The sequence below is a fragment of the Plasmodium gaboni genome, chromosome 12, assembly GCF_001602025.1.
Source record: "Plasmodium gaboni strain SY75 chromosome 12, whole genome shotgun sequence".
NCBI lineage: Eukaryota > Apicomplexa > Aconoidasida > Haemosporida > Plasmodiidae > Plasmodium > Plasmodium gaboni.
The window spans coordinates 836926-851914 of record NC_031492.1 but is presented as its reverse complement, the minus strand read 5'-3'; the positions used below and the strand labels follow the sequence as shown (position 1 = coordinate 851914).

Genomic DNA, 14989 nt, shown 5'->3' with positions numbered 1-14989 from the left:
AAAAAAATAAGAAAGGACAATTTTTCAGTAAAAATATTTTTTACATATAATATCTTTTTGAAATGCTTTTAAGAACATTTTTTTTTTTTTTTTTAAATACATAATATATGTAAAAATAATACATTTTTATTTTATTTTTTTAATGTTTTTTTTGTTTGTATTTAAATGAAAAAAAAAAAAAAAAAAAAAAGAACTTAAAATATAAAAATTAAAAAATAAAATACATAATATTAAACACACATATATGTATATATTATAGTGGTATGGTTCCAAATGTGCAACAAAACAATTGGGTTGTTCATAATATGAGTTAACCAATTCTTTTAAAAAATACACATATATTTTTACACGCTTATTTTTAGGAATACATTTAAATATAAGAACGTGGAAAAAAAATAAAATTATAAAATATATATATATGTAAAATATTATATAAAAAATAGAAAAAAAAAAAATAAATAAATATCTATGTATATATTGAATACATAACATTTGTTTCATATTATTCTTGTAGACAATTTACAATTCTACATATATTTTCTTAAAAAGAGATTGTCTAAACAAGAAATTTATATTAAATCTTAAAAAAAAAGAAAAAAAAAAATTTTGATTTTAATCCATTTGGGTTTATTTTAATTCATCCTATATAACGTTTCTTTAAAAGAAAAAAAAAAATCTTTAATCTTTGATAATATTATTATAATTTTTTTTTTTTTTTTTTTCAATCTAAAAATTAGTAAAAAATGGAAAAATATATAAATGTATATATACATATTAAATAATATTTATATAAAATATGTATATATATATATATATATATATATATATAAATAATTTTATATGAGTATTAAAAAGGTGAAAAAAAAAAAAAAATGTAACTAGCCATTTACAATATTGACAACACGGAATAATTTTTTTTTTTTTTTTTTAATTTCATCTTTGAATATATATATATTACATCCATTTTGATAACAAAATAACAAAAAAAAAAAAAAAATAAGATAAAATAAAATAAAATAAATTACTCTATATATATAAAACGTGTCATATAAAAACACTCATATGTTGTTTATACAACATTTTAAATATACATAGATGAAAATGTGTATTAAATATAACTGTATATATATATGTATCATAGAATATATTGATAATAAAAACTAAACATATGAATTAACATATGTGGATAACTTAAAATAACAATTAAAAAAAAATATAATAAAAAACATAACATTTATTTACGCACACGTACAAATAAATGAATAAATATATATATACATATATATATGCATAAGAATTAAGAGTTTTTATTGTCAATTGTAATTCTACTAATTCCATTTATATTTGCATTAAAAATTTCACATTTGTCTAAATCAGATGACAATTCATTATTTTTTAAGAAATTATTTTGATTGAAATTATTATTTACAATATTACTATTAAAAATCATACTTGAAGTAATACTAGGATTGTTATTATTATTATTAGGATCATTATTGGAAAGAACAAAATTTCCTTGTGTAGATTGATTAGTTATATTTGAATTATTTTCATTTTCACCTTTAATTTGTGTACAATTAAGTAATTCAATTTTTTCAATTTCTTTATCAAATTCTTTAAATTCATCTTTTTCTTCAGAATCCCAACCTATACTAAATTTTACAATTCTAGGGTTTTCAACAAATATATGACGACATATTTTATCATATTGTGGAACTACAGGAGGATTCTCTCTTAATTCCATATCTTTGTAAAATGAATTCATATAATATGCTATTCTAATAAATTCCTTTTCTTTGTAATTTGCCGATATCAAAATAGCTTGAAGTCCCAAAACGCTATCAATATCCATCTGTGAACAGAAAAATATAAAAATTCATATTTTAATATATAAATATAAATATAAATATATATATATATATATACACATACATATATATAAATTTACAATATTTTATCCATACATTTTTATAGTCAGGGGGATTTACTGCATAATCAAACATCATAACTCCTCTCTCAATTGGTCCTAGGAAAATGTTATCTAATTCAATATCTTGATTACTTTCTCCTTCATTATTTACAGCTGATATATAAAAAATTTTCCATTCCAAATCTGCTTCTAATTTATTCAAAGCTTCAAATTCAATAGTAAAAACAAAAGGATCTAATATATCACATATAGGATTATTTACAATAACTTTTGTTACATTTACTTCAGACATTTTTTTCTTAGTTTGAAAATGATATAATAATAAAAAAAAATAATAAATAATAAACTGTTATAATAAATAAATAAATAAATAAATATATATATATATATATATATATATATATATATATATTATGTGTGCTCTTATTTGTTCCTCTTTCTTATTATTAAATTTAAAGGTTAAAAAGGGTTCACCTTTTTATCTTTTTATTATTGTATTATATTATTTTTATTATTTTATTTTTTTTTTTACTGTCCACACATATATATAAAATATATACTTTTTTTATATGTGATAAATAAAATAATAAAATTGTTTTGTAAATTCTTAATAATGCATTTGGAAATAAATATTTATATATATTAAAATATATGTATATTTATTTATTTTTCTTTTATAAATATTATAATATATTTATTAGCACATTATATGTATACATATATATATTATATTATAATATTTATAAAAAAAATAAAAATTTATATTAAAATTTATTTATATTAAAAAAACATATATATATATATATATAATTTAAACATGTTAATGTGAATAAATAAATATATTTCATATATAATTTTTTTTTTAAATAATGAAAATAATAATTACATTTACATATTATTATAACGTAACAAAATAAATAGTTTAAAAACACATATATTGAAAAATATATATATAATATATATAATATATCATATATGTATCATTAACATATATTTGTTATATCATGTGTATAATTACACAATATAAAAACATTTTTACATAAAAAAGGAACTAAAAAAAAAAATATATATTTTTGTATTTCTTTTTTTAATACGAAAATATATAAATTAAAAAAAAAATTAAATAGGAATTACCTTTTGAAAAAATAAAAAAAAAATAAGATAATATTTTTATTAAAAATAAATATAATGAAGTAATAATATAAAAGCACATGAAGGAATATTATAATAAATATATAATAAATATGTATTTCTTTTTTTAATAATATGTAAACATTTGTATATATATAATATATATGTGTATATTATATATGTAATTTTTCTTGAACAAGATAAATAATTATAAAACATATATGCGCATATTATAATAAAAAAAAAGATATGCTTATATTTAATATATAGTTTTTGTTATTTTATTTGTATATATATTTTTTATGTGTTTATAAATGTGTTTTGTAAAATTTATATATTTATTATATCCCTTTACTTTTTTTTTTTTTTTTTTTTTTTTTAGAATCAATAATATTTTTTTAGACTTTTACTATTATATGTAATAATTTAATAATGTTATTTTAAAAAAAAAAAAAAAATACCAATAAATTTACAATTAAAGTATTATATATATATATACATATAATATATATTGTTCACAATAGTATTATAATATACATGTAAAGACCATGGGAAAATAAATAATATAATCGTAATAAAATATTCCTACCTATAATATAGTATCGTCATTTTATGAAAGGTGTAACCTGAAATATATTATATTATTAAATATATTATTTATTATTATAATAAGACTTTTTTTTTTTTTTTATTAAAATGATACTTTTAAAAAACCACATAAACCATATATAATCATTAGTTAATAAAAATATAAATATACCTATTTTGTACTTTTGAATAATATTCTTATAATTTTTTTAAAATATTTTTTTATGTTCAAATGGTATTTTCTATTTCTTCATAATTAAAAAAGTTAACATTTTTATATGCATACATAAACAAGGATATATATAAAAGTTTATGTAACATTCGCATATATATATATATATATATATATATATATATATATATATGAATATATTTATGTATTCATTCATTTAAACAATATAATATAAAATTATTCAATATGTTTCTTTTCTTTTTCCTCAAAATGTGAGGAAGGGGGTGATTGCAATAAAAAAAAAAAAAAAAAAAAATTAAAATTAACTGTACACATACACTATTCAAACTTCATAAAATAACAACACGAAAAAAAAAAAAAAAATAATAAAATAATAATAATTACAATTACTTATTTTAGTATATGTTATATACATAAAAAGAATTGTTTGAGACTGCAAAACAAAGGTTATTTCCATTATTAAAAAAGTTAGCTGCATATATATTATATTTAACATTAATATTAAACCATGGGACATTACAATAAACATATTTAGTTTTTAGATCAATTAATTTTATTCCATTTTTCATTATATCTGTATAATATAAAAGCATATTATGTGAAGGATTATATATAATATCATGAACTCGTAAGGTCAAATTTTTAAAACTTTTTATTGGTGTATTCAAATTATTAATATCAAACAAATTTAAAAAACCATTACATGAACCTGTTACTAAATAATCATTATAAATATTTAAACATGATGGGAAAATAGAATAATTATCTACTAATTTATTTATCAATTTATTTGTATTCAAACACCAATTATATAAATATCCTTTTTCATCTAATGCAAAAAGACTATTACTTTTTTTATGAAAATTCATTCCTACATATTTATTAGTCATTTCAAATGTCTTAACAATATCATAACTCCGTGAATCATATACATTTATTTTACCACTATTTTGAAACGATAAAGAAAATAAATAAGAACTTGAAGTATTATTCTCATCGTCTGTATTTTTATCAACAAATTTTATTTCTCTTGGAAGAGATATGTCTAATTTATCATAATGGATTCTATTCTTATACACAACCCTAAAAGAAAAAAAAAAAAATATATATATATATATATAATATACATGTGTGTAATTTTTTTATTTTTTTATATTTATGATTCACACTTAAGTAATTTTTTCTACATTTCATTATTATACAAATTATTTTTAATTTTTCACTAATTTCTTACCCTTTTTCCAAATTATAATTTCTTAAGAAATTATCATAAGAGAGAATATATAAATTATCCTTATATTCTTGTACGTATTTTATTTTTCTTTTAAAGGATATTTTTTTAGATATATTTAAACTATTATCTTCATATTTCAACATATATAAATTTAAATTGTATACTGGAAATATCAAATTACTTTTTGGCAAGCATACCAATTGTTTTAATTTTTTGTCTTCTATTTGATGCATAGTAAATTTTTGTAAAAAATATTTTAAAAAAATATTATTATCATTTTTTTTATTCCATTTTTTTTTTTTTTGTATGTGCATATCTATTTTCTCATCATCAAAAATATAAATATCATCTGCTTGAATTTGAGATATAGCACCTTCATTATTGTTTAAAGAAAAGTTTTCCATATGAACATTCTCATCAATATATTCTTCAAAAATATTATCATGTGCTTCCTTATTCTTTATTAAATTTTCATCTTCTTTTTCATCTAAATAATTAAATTCATTTGAATCATCACTATGAAGATTATCTTCATTTAAATAATTTCCGGTTGAATCTAGGTTTTCATTTTTATCATCAACATCATCATCTGAATCATGCCAAACTCTAGTACTTCTTTTTAAACGTTTATTATTTTTTTTATATTTTCCATCTATTTCTATATTTTTTTCATCATATTTAAAAATTTCATTTTCTCGATTATTTGTATTGTCAATATTAGATATATAATAATTATCGAAATCAAAATAATTTCCTGTAACATTGTTATCATATCTTGTATTTGAATAATTATTTTTGTTGCAATTAAATTCGTTTGAATTATCTTTTAATGATGATATATTTTTATGTTCCATATGATAATTATTAGTCAAATATTTTTTGTTCTTATTTTCTTCATTATTAAAAATAGAATTATTTCTTTTCATTCCCACATTTTTATTAAAATGATGATTAGATAGTACACTTGAATCATTTGAAATATTTTCTATATTTTGTTTGTTTTGTTTAATATATTTTTTTTTTTCTATTTCATCATTTTCATTTTGATCGCTTTCATCGCTTAAAAATCTATCTGTTAGAATTATATCATCATCTTCAAAAATGTGATTATTATTATGCATAGTCTAAAAATTAATCTATATATTATTTTTTTTTTATAAAAAATAAAATATTAAGGTATATATGTATTATATATATATATATATATACACGTTTATTTATTTTGATATATATTTAAATTTAAAGAAATATACTTAATTAGGAAATTTTAAAAACATACATATTAAATATAAATAAATATTAAATAAATAATTAGCTATATATCATTTATTATATAAGTTATTATATTGTTACTATACAAAAATATTATATAATGTATTTATTACTTTTCCTCTTTTCTTATATATTTATTTTATTATATTATTATTTTCTTATTAATAAGTTTTAACTTTTTTGACGTTGTATTTTTCAACATTATGATTATTTTTTTATATATAAATTATGACGTCGGATTTGTATATTAATTTAAATTATTTATTTTAATTCTTATATATTAAAATAAAACTATTTTTTTTATAAAATAATTTTATGTACCGAATTTTCTTTAATAAATTATGAGTAATTATATAATATATATAATATAATGTTGTAAATTTTTAATAATAAATAATATATTAAAATATTACATATATATATTATATTATATATATTTTTTTTCTTTATAAAATATATTCAATATATATGTATATATATGAAGCATATATAAGGTGCCTCTAAATATACTTAAAATTATAACATTTATATTAATTTCATATACTAAAAAAAAATATATAATATATATGCATATATTATTTTGAAGGCTTAAATGAAAATTATTATAAATATACGTGTGACGTTACAAATAACATAATGTAGGTTTTTTTTTTTTTTTTATATATTTTTTTTTTTTTTTAATATAGTTCCTCCTAATTATAGCATATAAAATTAACCAAATTAATATTATTATATTTCCTTATTTGTGTTATTAATATATATTCTATTTAAAAAAGTATATATAACATTTATAATATTTTTTATTTTCCTCCTTGGTATTATATATGATGATTATTATATATTTTTTATATTATAAAAAATAACAACCTTTTTTTTAATGTTATGATAACTGAAGAAATAACTTTTTAATATATTTTAAAGTTCTATATTATATATATATATATATATTTCACTGATAAGGAATGAAAACATATTATTTTAAAATATATATAATTACTTATATATATTTAATATTTTTTATTATCCTTTTTCAAAGCTCTTCATTTTAAAGTTCTTTTTTATAATATATAAAAAATATATAGGAAAAAATAATCTAAATATACATAGTGATAAAACGTTACAAAAATTTATTAAGAAATAACGGTTTGATAATATAAACATATATAATATAATATAATATATTATATCATATTATGTTTTAATTTTCTTTTCTTTGTATGCTCTTAAGCATAAGAAACATAAAGAAGTATTTTACAAAATTTCCATGTTAAAAGGAATTATTACATATAAGAGAATACTTTTAAATACATTTTTTTTTTCTTTTTCATATTTTATTTTAGTATTTATTTTATTTTTTTTTTTTTGCTTTCAATGTCTTATAAATTCTTTAAAATATTATAGCATAATATAAAAGGACTTAAAAGATTTATGAATATATATATATATATATATATATATCATTAATACTTTACAAAATTTTTGTTTTTTCATTTTTCTTTAAATATATATACATAAAAATAAAACATCGATATGCACATATATATATAATATATGTTTTATTTATAAAATATATTTTATTTAAATAATACAGCTACAGCTCTTTTTTAAATATTAAAAATAAAAAAATAAATATGTTCTTGTGTAAAAATGTAAATAAATACATATATATAATAATATATATGTATCTGTGAAAAAAAAAAAGAAAAAGAAAAATTATTCATAATATACAAAAGATAATTATATATATATTTATGTAATATTTATGTCAGAATATATAAAATAAGGCATATTAATTTTTTTTTTTTTTTTATATAACAAAAAAATGTCTATATATAAATAATTCTTAAAACTGTTATTTTTTTTTCTGTATACACACAAATTTTATTTTTTATTTACATATATTATAAACATATGTATTTTTTTATTAATTTTATTTTATTTTTTTTTTTTTTTTTTTTTTTTTTTTTTTTTTTTTTTGGGGGATTCTGAAATACACAAAATTACATTTATTTAAAATACTTTTTTTGTTATATATAAAAAACATTAGTTATATTTTTAAAATATGACTGTTCTATTTTTTTTTTTTTTTTTTCTGTCTTCTATATATGGTTATTAAGTAATAATATTATATATGTATATATATATATATATATTTTTTGCTTCTTATACAAAAAAATATTTATTTTTTTATAACATTTTTATATAATTCACATAAATATATATATATATATATATATTATTTTGTTAATTTTTTTTTTTTTTTTTTTTTTTTTTTTTTTATTAATTTTTTTTTAAACATCTGTTAATTGTTAATTGGATGGATTAAATCTGTTCATATTTTTTTTTTTTTTTTTGCATATTTTTTAATTTTTTTTTTTTTCATTTATATATATATATATATATATATATAACAAAAATATATATTTTTTGTGCATATAATAAATTTATGTTTTGAATTATGTATAATGCCCCTTTAAGGTATTAATAAATAATAATACCATGGTACATATATATATATATACAACAACATATAATATATATAAATATATATACAATATGTATATATTTATATATGTTGATATATTTATATTTTTCGGGGTATTACATTCATCATATATAAATTATATATTAAACATTTAAGGTGATAATTATAGAGCTGTCAGTCTGTCATTATATATATATATATATATATATATATATATATATAATATAAATTATTTATTTATCCTTTTATTTTGCCTTTTGCAAGACTACTAGTGCTTCATCTATTTTCTTTTTAAGTTGTTCTTCATTTTCTAACAAGATGAGTAATTCTGAGTTGTCCATTTCTAACATCATTCCTGTAATTTTACCTGCTAAGGTTGGATGATAATTTGCTACTAATGGAAATAAATTTTCTCCTAAGACTTGTTTTTGCATAGATGGTGGTGCAGATGCTAATGCAGCAGCTGTTAATGTAGAATTATTATTAAAATTAACATTCATATTATTATTCATTGTATTAACTTTGTTTGCATTTTTATTTGGTAACTCCATACGATTTCTGGCTTGTGCAGTAAATTTAAAATTATTTCCTTGTGGAACTTGTTGCATTTGTTGTGGATTTTTTTGTTGTGCTTGTGCTCCTTGTGCTTGAGCTTGATGATTCATTTGGTTAGCTTGAGATGCTGCATTTTGTTGTTTGTTATTTATATTTAATGGAATTTGTTTTTGATTATTCATATTACCCATATTTCCCATATTACGATTAGCTCTATTATTCATATTACGCATGTTATTATTTAACAATTGATTATTTCCTTGTTGTTGTAATTGTTGAGCATTATGTTGACCAGCTGCATTTAAATTTGGTTGTTGTTGTCCATTTTGAGCTAAAGCATTTGGTACATATTGTTGATTATGATGTAATTGAGCATTGGGTTTGTTCTGATTTAAATTATTATTCATCATATTATTTTGTGTATATAATCTCATTTGATTAATTTGACCTCTTAAGTTTGTATTAAAATTTAATTGTTGTTGAGCTGCTTGTTGATGTACGGCTTGCTGGTGTACTGCTTGTTGTTGAGCAGCTTGTTGATGTCTCCATGATATTAAGTTATTTTGATTAAAGGCCGTTATAACTGGTCTTCCATAACTTAAGGTATTTTGACTAAATTGTAATTGTGGTGATTGAGGTGCTGCATATTGCATTGGGGTATTTAATGGATTATTCATATGATGCCTAATTGGATGCATACGGAATCTTTGTTGTAATCTTGATAATCTTTGTTCTCTTTTTTCAGCCAATCCTACATATAATGGTTTTCCATTAATTATTTTTAAATGCATTTCTGTTACTGCTTTATTTGCTTCTTCTTGAGATGCAAAACATACAAAACCAAAACCTTTACTTTGTTCTTTTTCATCTCTCATAACCTTTGCTGATGTTATAGTACCGAATGGTTCAAATAATTCTCTTAACATAATATCATCAATTCCATCATCCAAATTTTTTATATATAAATTCACACCTTGGTGTTTATTCTTATTCTCTACATTTAAATTGTCAAATTTAGCTTTTAATATTGCATGTCTTCTAGCTCTTGATTGATGTGGACCAACATATAAAATATTTGGTGTATCTGCACAATCCGATGCGGCAGTTTCATCTTTCTTAGAACTTCCAACATTATTCATACTGCTACCACTAGTAGTATTATTGTTGTTGTTAGAAGCATTATTATTAGTACCAGCAGCATTATTATTATTTTCATTTAAGTTAATAGAATTATTACTACTACCAGTTGTTGTATTAGTATTTGGAGATGAACCACTATTATTATTAGCACCTGTTGAATCAGCATTAGCTGTTGCAGTTGTGGTTTCTCCTGGTGTTGTGGTAGCATCAGTAGTAGTTGCACCTGCCGTTGTTGCATTATTATTTGCATTTGAACTGTCGCCCTTTTCATTTTTATCTGTCTTATCAGCATCTGTTCCTGTTGTTTGATTTGCTGCTCCACTTGTAGATGCAGAAGCTTCCTCTTTTTTAGGATCATAGGTTTCATCTATTTGTCCATCATCTGTAATTTTCTTTCCATTCAAATTGTCCATAGCATTCTTTGCACTTTCTGCATCAGCATAATTAATAAAACAGAACTTTCTGTTCTTATTATCCATTTTAACAATCATAGATGTTATTTCACCATATGGATTAAATAATTGTCTTAAATGAGTTTCAGTAACACTGTCAGGAAAATTCTTAACATACAAATTAGTAAATTTGGTATCATTGGTTGCTCTTTCAGATTTCTTAATAAATGGTCCTACATAAACATTTTTTGATCCTAATTGAACACCATTAACTTTTTCAATAGCTTCTTTTGCACTTTCTTCATCTTCATAATGAACAAAACCATAACTTTTACTTTTACCAAATTCATCAGTTGCAACCTTACATGATAATATATTTCCAAACATACTAAATGTATCAAACAATGCTTTATTATCTATTGATTTATCCAAATTCTTTACAAAAATATTTCCTGTTCCACTCTTTCTTAAGGATGGATCTCTATGACTCCACATTAATCTTGCTGGTTGCCCTTTTATATTTGTATAGTTAAGGGTATCTAAAGCTCTCTCTGCATCAGCTAAGTTATGATAATTCACATATGCATAACCTAATGATTTTCTTGTTACACTATCACGACATACTCTTATAGAAGACACATGACCAACGGTGTTAAATATTTCATATAATACAGCTTCTGTAACATCTTCATTCAAATCTCCAACATAAAGGGAAGCAGTTGAAAAACTGGGGTGCATCATATTCGTACCAGTAGCAATCATTTTGAAAAATATATCTTTTTTATATATAAATTAATAATATTTATATAAATTACGAATATATATATATATAATATAAATAAATAAATATATATATATATTTATATATACTTTCTTATTTTATTATATTTTTTTTTTCTTATTTAAAAGTGATTAATTTTTTAAAAATTGACTTGCGTGGTGCTAGGCTTGCTATTATATAGAAACACAAATATATAAATAAAAATATATAAATAAAAATATATAAATAAATATATATAAATAAATATATTAATAAAATACTGTATTTATGGTATTTGTTAAATATTCTAAAATAGGTAAAAATATATTACTGTAATAAATTAATATATATATATATATAATTATGTATGTATCATATATTTAATAATATCCTTTTTCCTTATATATTCTAAACACTTTCTTCTTTTTATCAAAATTTATGATGGCAAAGAAAACAGAGGGAAAAAAAAATAAAATTATAAAATATATAATATATACATAAGTAACATAAATATATATATATATATATATATATATATATATATATGATAAAATAAAATTAATATATAAAAATAAGTATGTTCTTAATTCTAATTTTTAACAAATTATAAATATCTAATAAGTAAATACACATATATAATATTCATAAGGAAAGTGTTGTTAATTAAATGTAAACATAAGGTATATATAAGTAATAAAAATATATTAAGACGTATAATTTTATATTAACATACATATATATATATATATATATATATATCAATATTATTTATAAAGACTAATATAAATTTATTCCTGTACATCATATTTCATTAAATAATAAAATAATACATAAAATAACCACGTGTATAAATAAAAATATATTATATATATATATATATATATATATATATATACATATATTAAATAATTTTACTGATACAATTTAATTTACACTTCTAGATATATTATTTTTTTTTGTGGTTTTAAATAAATGCATAATTAACGTTCATATATTATGTATATAAATATATGTAAATTAAAATAAATTTTATTCTTTTTGTTTTTTTCTTTTTTTGTTTTTTCTTTTTTTTTTTTTTTGTAGGGGTTTTATTATTTTCTGATTTTTTTTTTCATACTTCTTTTTATAAGTTACTCTTATTAATATATATATTATATGTCCTTAATGAAATCAAATACTTTTTTATAATAAAAGGATACTTTTGTATTTTTTTTTTTTTTTTCACTTATACAAAACAAACTATTTAATATAAATGTAGATATAAATTCAAATATATAACTAATAAATATTTTATGTATAAAATTGTTAATAATAACTTTTTATCATAAATTTTATTTAAAATATATGGAAATATGTATTATATACAATATAAGACTTTTTTTTTTTTTTTTTTTTTTTGGTTTGATATATTTAAAAAATACACAATGGAAAAAAAAAAAAATTACAAATACTATATATTATAATTATATATATTACTAACAGTTAAAATATTTATATACATACATACATATATTACTATAAATAAATTATATATATTATATATTATATATATATATATATATATATATATATTCTTTTAATATTAATAAGGATTATATAATATAAAAATAATAAATAAATATTATATATATAACACTATTCTTTATTGTAAAAATATGTATTATATATATATATATTATATATATGTATTTTTTTTCCTTTTTTTTTTTTTCTTTATTTCTTTTATATTTATATATAAATGTAGATTATTTTCAATACAATATATATATATATATATATATATATATATATCAATATATTAAAAATAAATATTTAAACGTTCTATTTTATAATTATATATCCATACATCATTAATATTCCTTCTTTTATATATCATATATTTATATATATAATATATATTTGTTAAGTTTATGTTTTTCTCTTAAAATATATAAATATATTTTAAAAAAAAAAGGCTTTTTTTTTTTTTTTTTTTTTTTTTATACTGGGATTTTTTACTTCTGTTTCCAGGATTTCTTTTATTTATATATTTTATATATAATAATTAATATAATATTTTTTTATCTTCTTTTTTTAAAATTTTTCTTTTTATACTATTTTTTTTAAAGTTTTTTTTTAGTTTTTTTTTTTTTTCGTTTTTATAACATTTTTATAAATTTTTTTATTTTTTTTTTTGTTTTTTTTGTAAAAAAATTTTTATATTTTTAAAATATGTTTTTTTTATATATATATATTATTTTTTTTTTTTTTTTTTTATAAATATATTTTTTCTTTTATATATATATTTTTTTTTATTTTAATTATTATATAATAATATATATAAATATATTTTATAAATATTATATAATATATAATATTTATGATGTATGTAATATAATATATATATAAATATATTATATAAATATGTTTACATAGTTTATTTTAATTTTTATTTTTTTATAAAAAAATAATAAAAAAATATAGTACATATTATTTTGTTTCACATATATATGTTAAATTAATCTTAAGAATTACTATAATTATATTACGCATATTAAAATATGTTTAAAAAGTTTACATTTATTTATATGTATATAATAAAATGTTATATTATATTTACATATTATTTTAGGTTTTATTATTTTAATTTTTTTTTTGTATACATATCAAAAAAAAATATACGACGATACTTACATATATATATATATATTATAAATATAAATATACTATAAAATTATTATTATATTATATATATTATATAATATACAATAAATTTTTATATATATATATAAAATATATTTTAAGAATAGCAATTTTTTTTTAAATACATATTATATTTATATTGTATTATATATATTATTATTTATAATATATATTGTATATATGTATATTTTATATTATATATGTTATTATAACCTTATAAAAGTATTATATATTTATATAAATATAATATGTATATTATATATACTATAAATATACCCCTTGTGCAATTGACATTAAATTTTACTTTCAAAAAAAAAAAAAAACATTTCTTTGGTTAATGAGTATATAAAATAAAATAAGTTTTATTATTATTATTATTATTATTTTTATTTTTTTTTTTGTACTTGTTTCTTACATGGAAAAGTGAAATTAAGAACTATCAAAAAAAAAAAAAAATAATAATCGTAAGCACTTTTTTTTTTTTTTTTTAATTTTTAATTATTTTTATTAATTCTTTCCTTATTATCCTTTTTAATATTTTATATTTATAATCTATTTATATTTATTTATATATTTTTATAAAAAAAATTTTTTTTTATATAATAAAAAAAAAAACTAAAATATTTT

General features: G+C 16.8%; 3 protein-coding genes across 3 annotated transcripts; all 3 read right to left on the bottom strand.

Annotated features, from left to right (window-relative positions):
• Window positions 1-1297: 1297 nt before the first annotated feature.
• Window positions 1298-2222, bottom strand: PGSY75_1224500 (putative histone chaperone ASF1; the record flags this gene model as incomplete). Its single annotated transcript, XM_018786822.1, has 2 exons — window positions 1298-1852; window positions 1965-2222. 2 exons carry the CDS (start codon window positions 2220-2222, stop codon window positions 1298-1300), a joined length of 813 nt encoding a protein of 270 aa, XP_018640687.1.
• A 2015-nt stretch (window positions 2223-4237) lies between these two features.
• PGSY75_1224400 (hypothetical protein) lies at window positions 4238-6197 on the bottom strand (the record flags this gene model as incomplete). Its single annotated transcript, XM_018786821.1, has 2 exons — window positions 4238-4925; window positions 5077-6197. 2 exons carry the CDS (start codon window positions 6195-6197, stop codon window positions 4238-4240), a joined length of 1809 nt encoding a protein of 602 aa, XP_018640686.1.
• Window positions 6198-9078: 2881 nt separating this feature from the next.
• On the bottom strand, window positions 9079-11682 carry PGSY75_1224300 (putative polyadenylate-binding protein; the record flags this gene model as incomplete). Its single annotated transcript, XM_018786820.1, has 1 exon — window positions 9079-11682. The coding sequence occupies one exon, from the start codon at window positions 11680-11682 to the stop codon at window positions 9079-9081; it is 2604 nt and encodes an 867-aa protein (XP_018640685.1).
• Between the last annotated feature and the right edge of the window lie 3307 nt (window positions 11683-14989).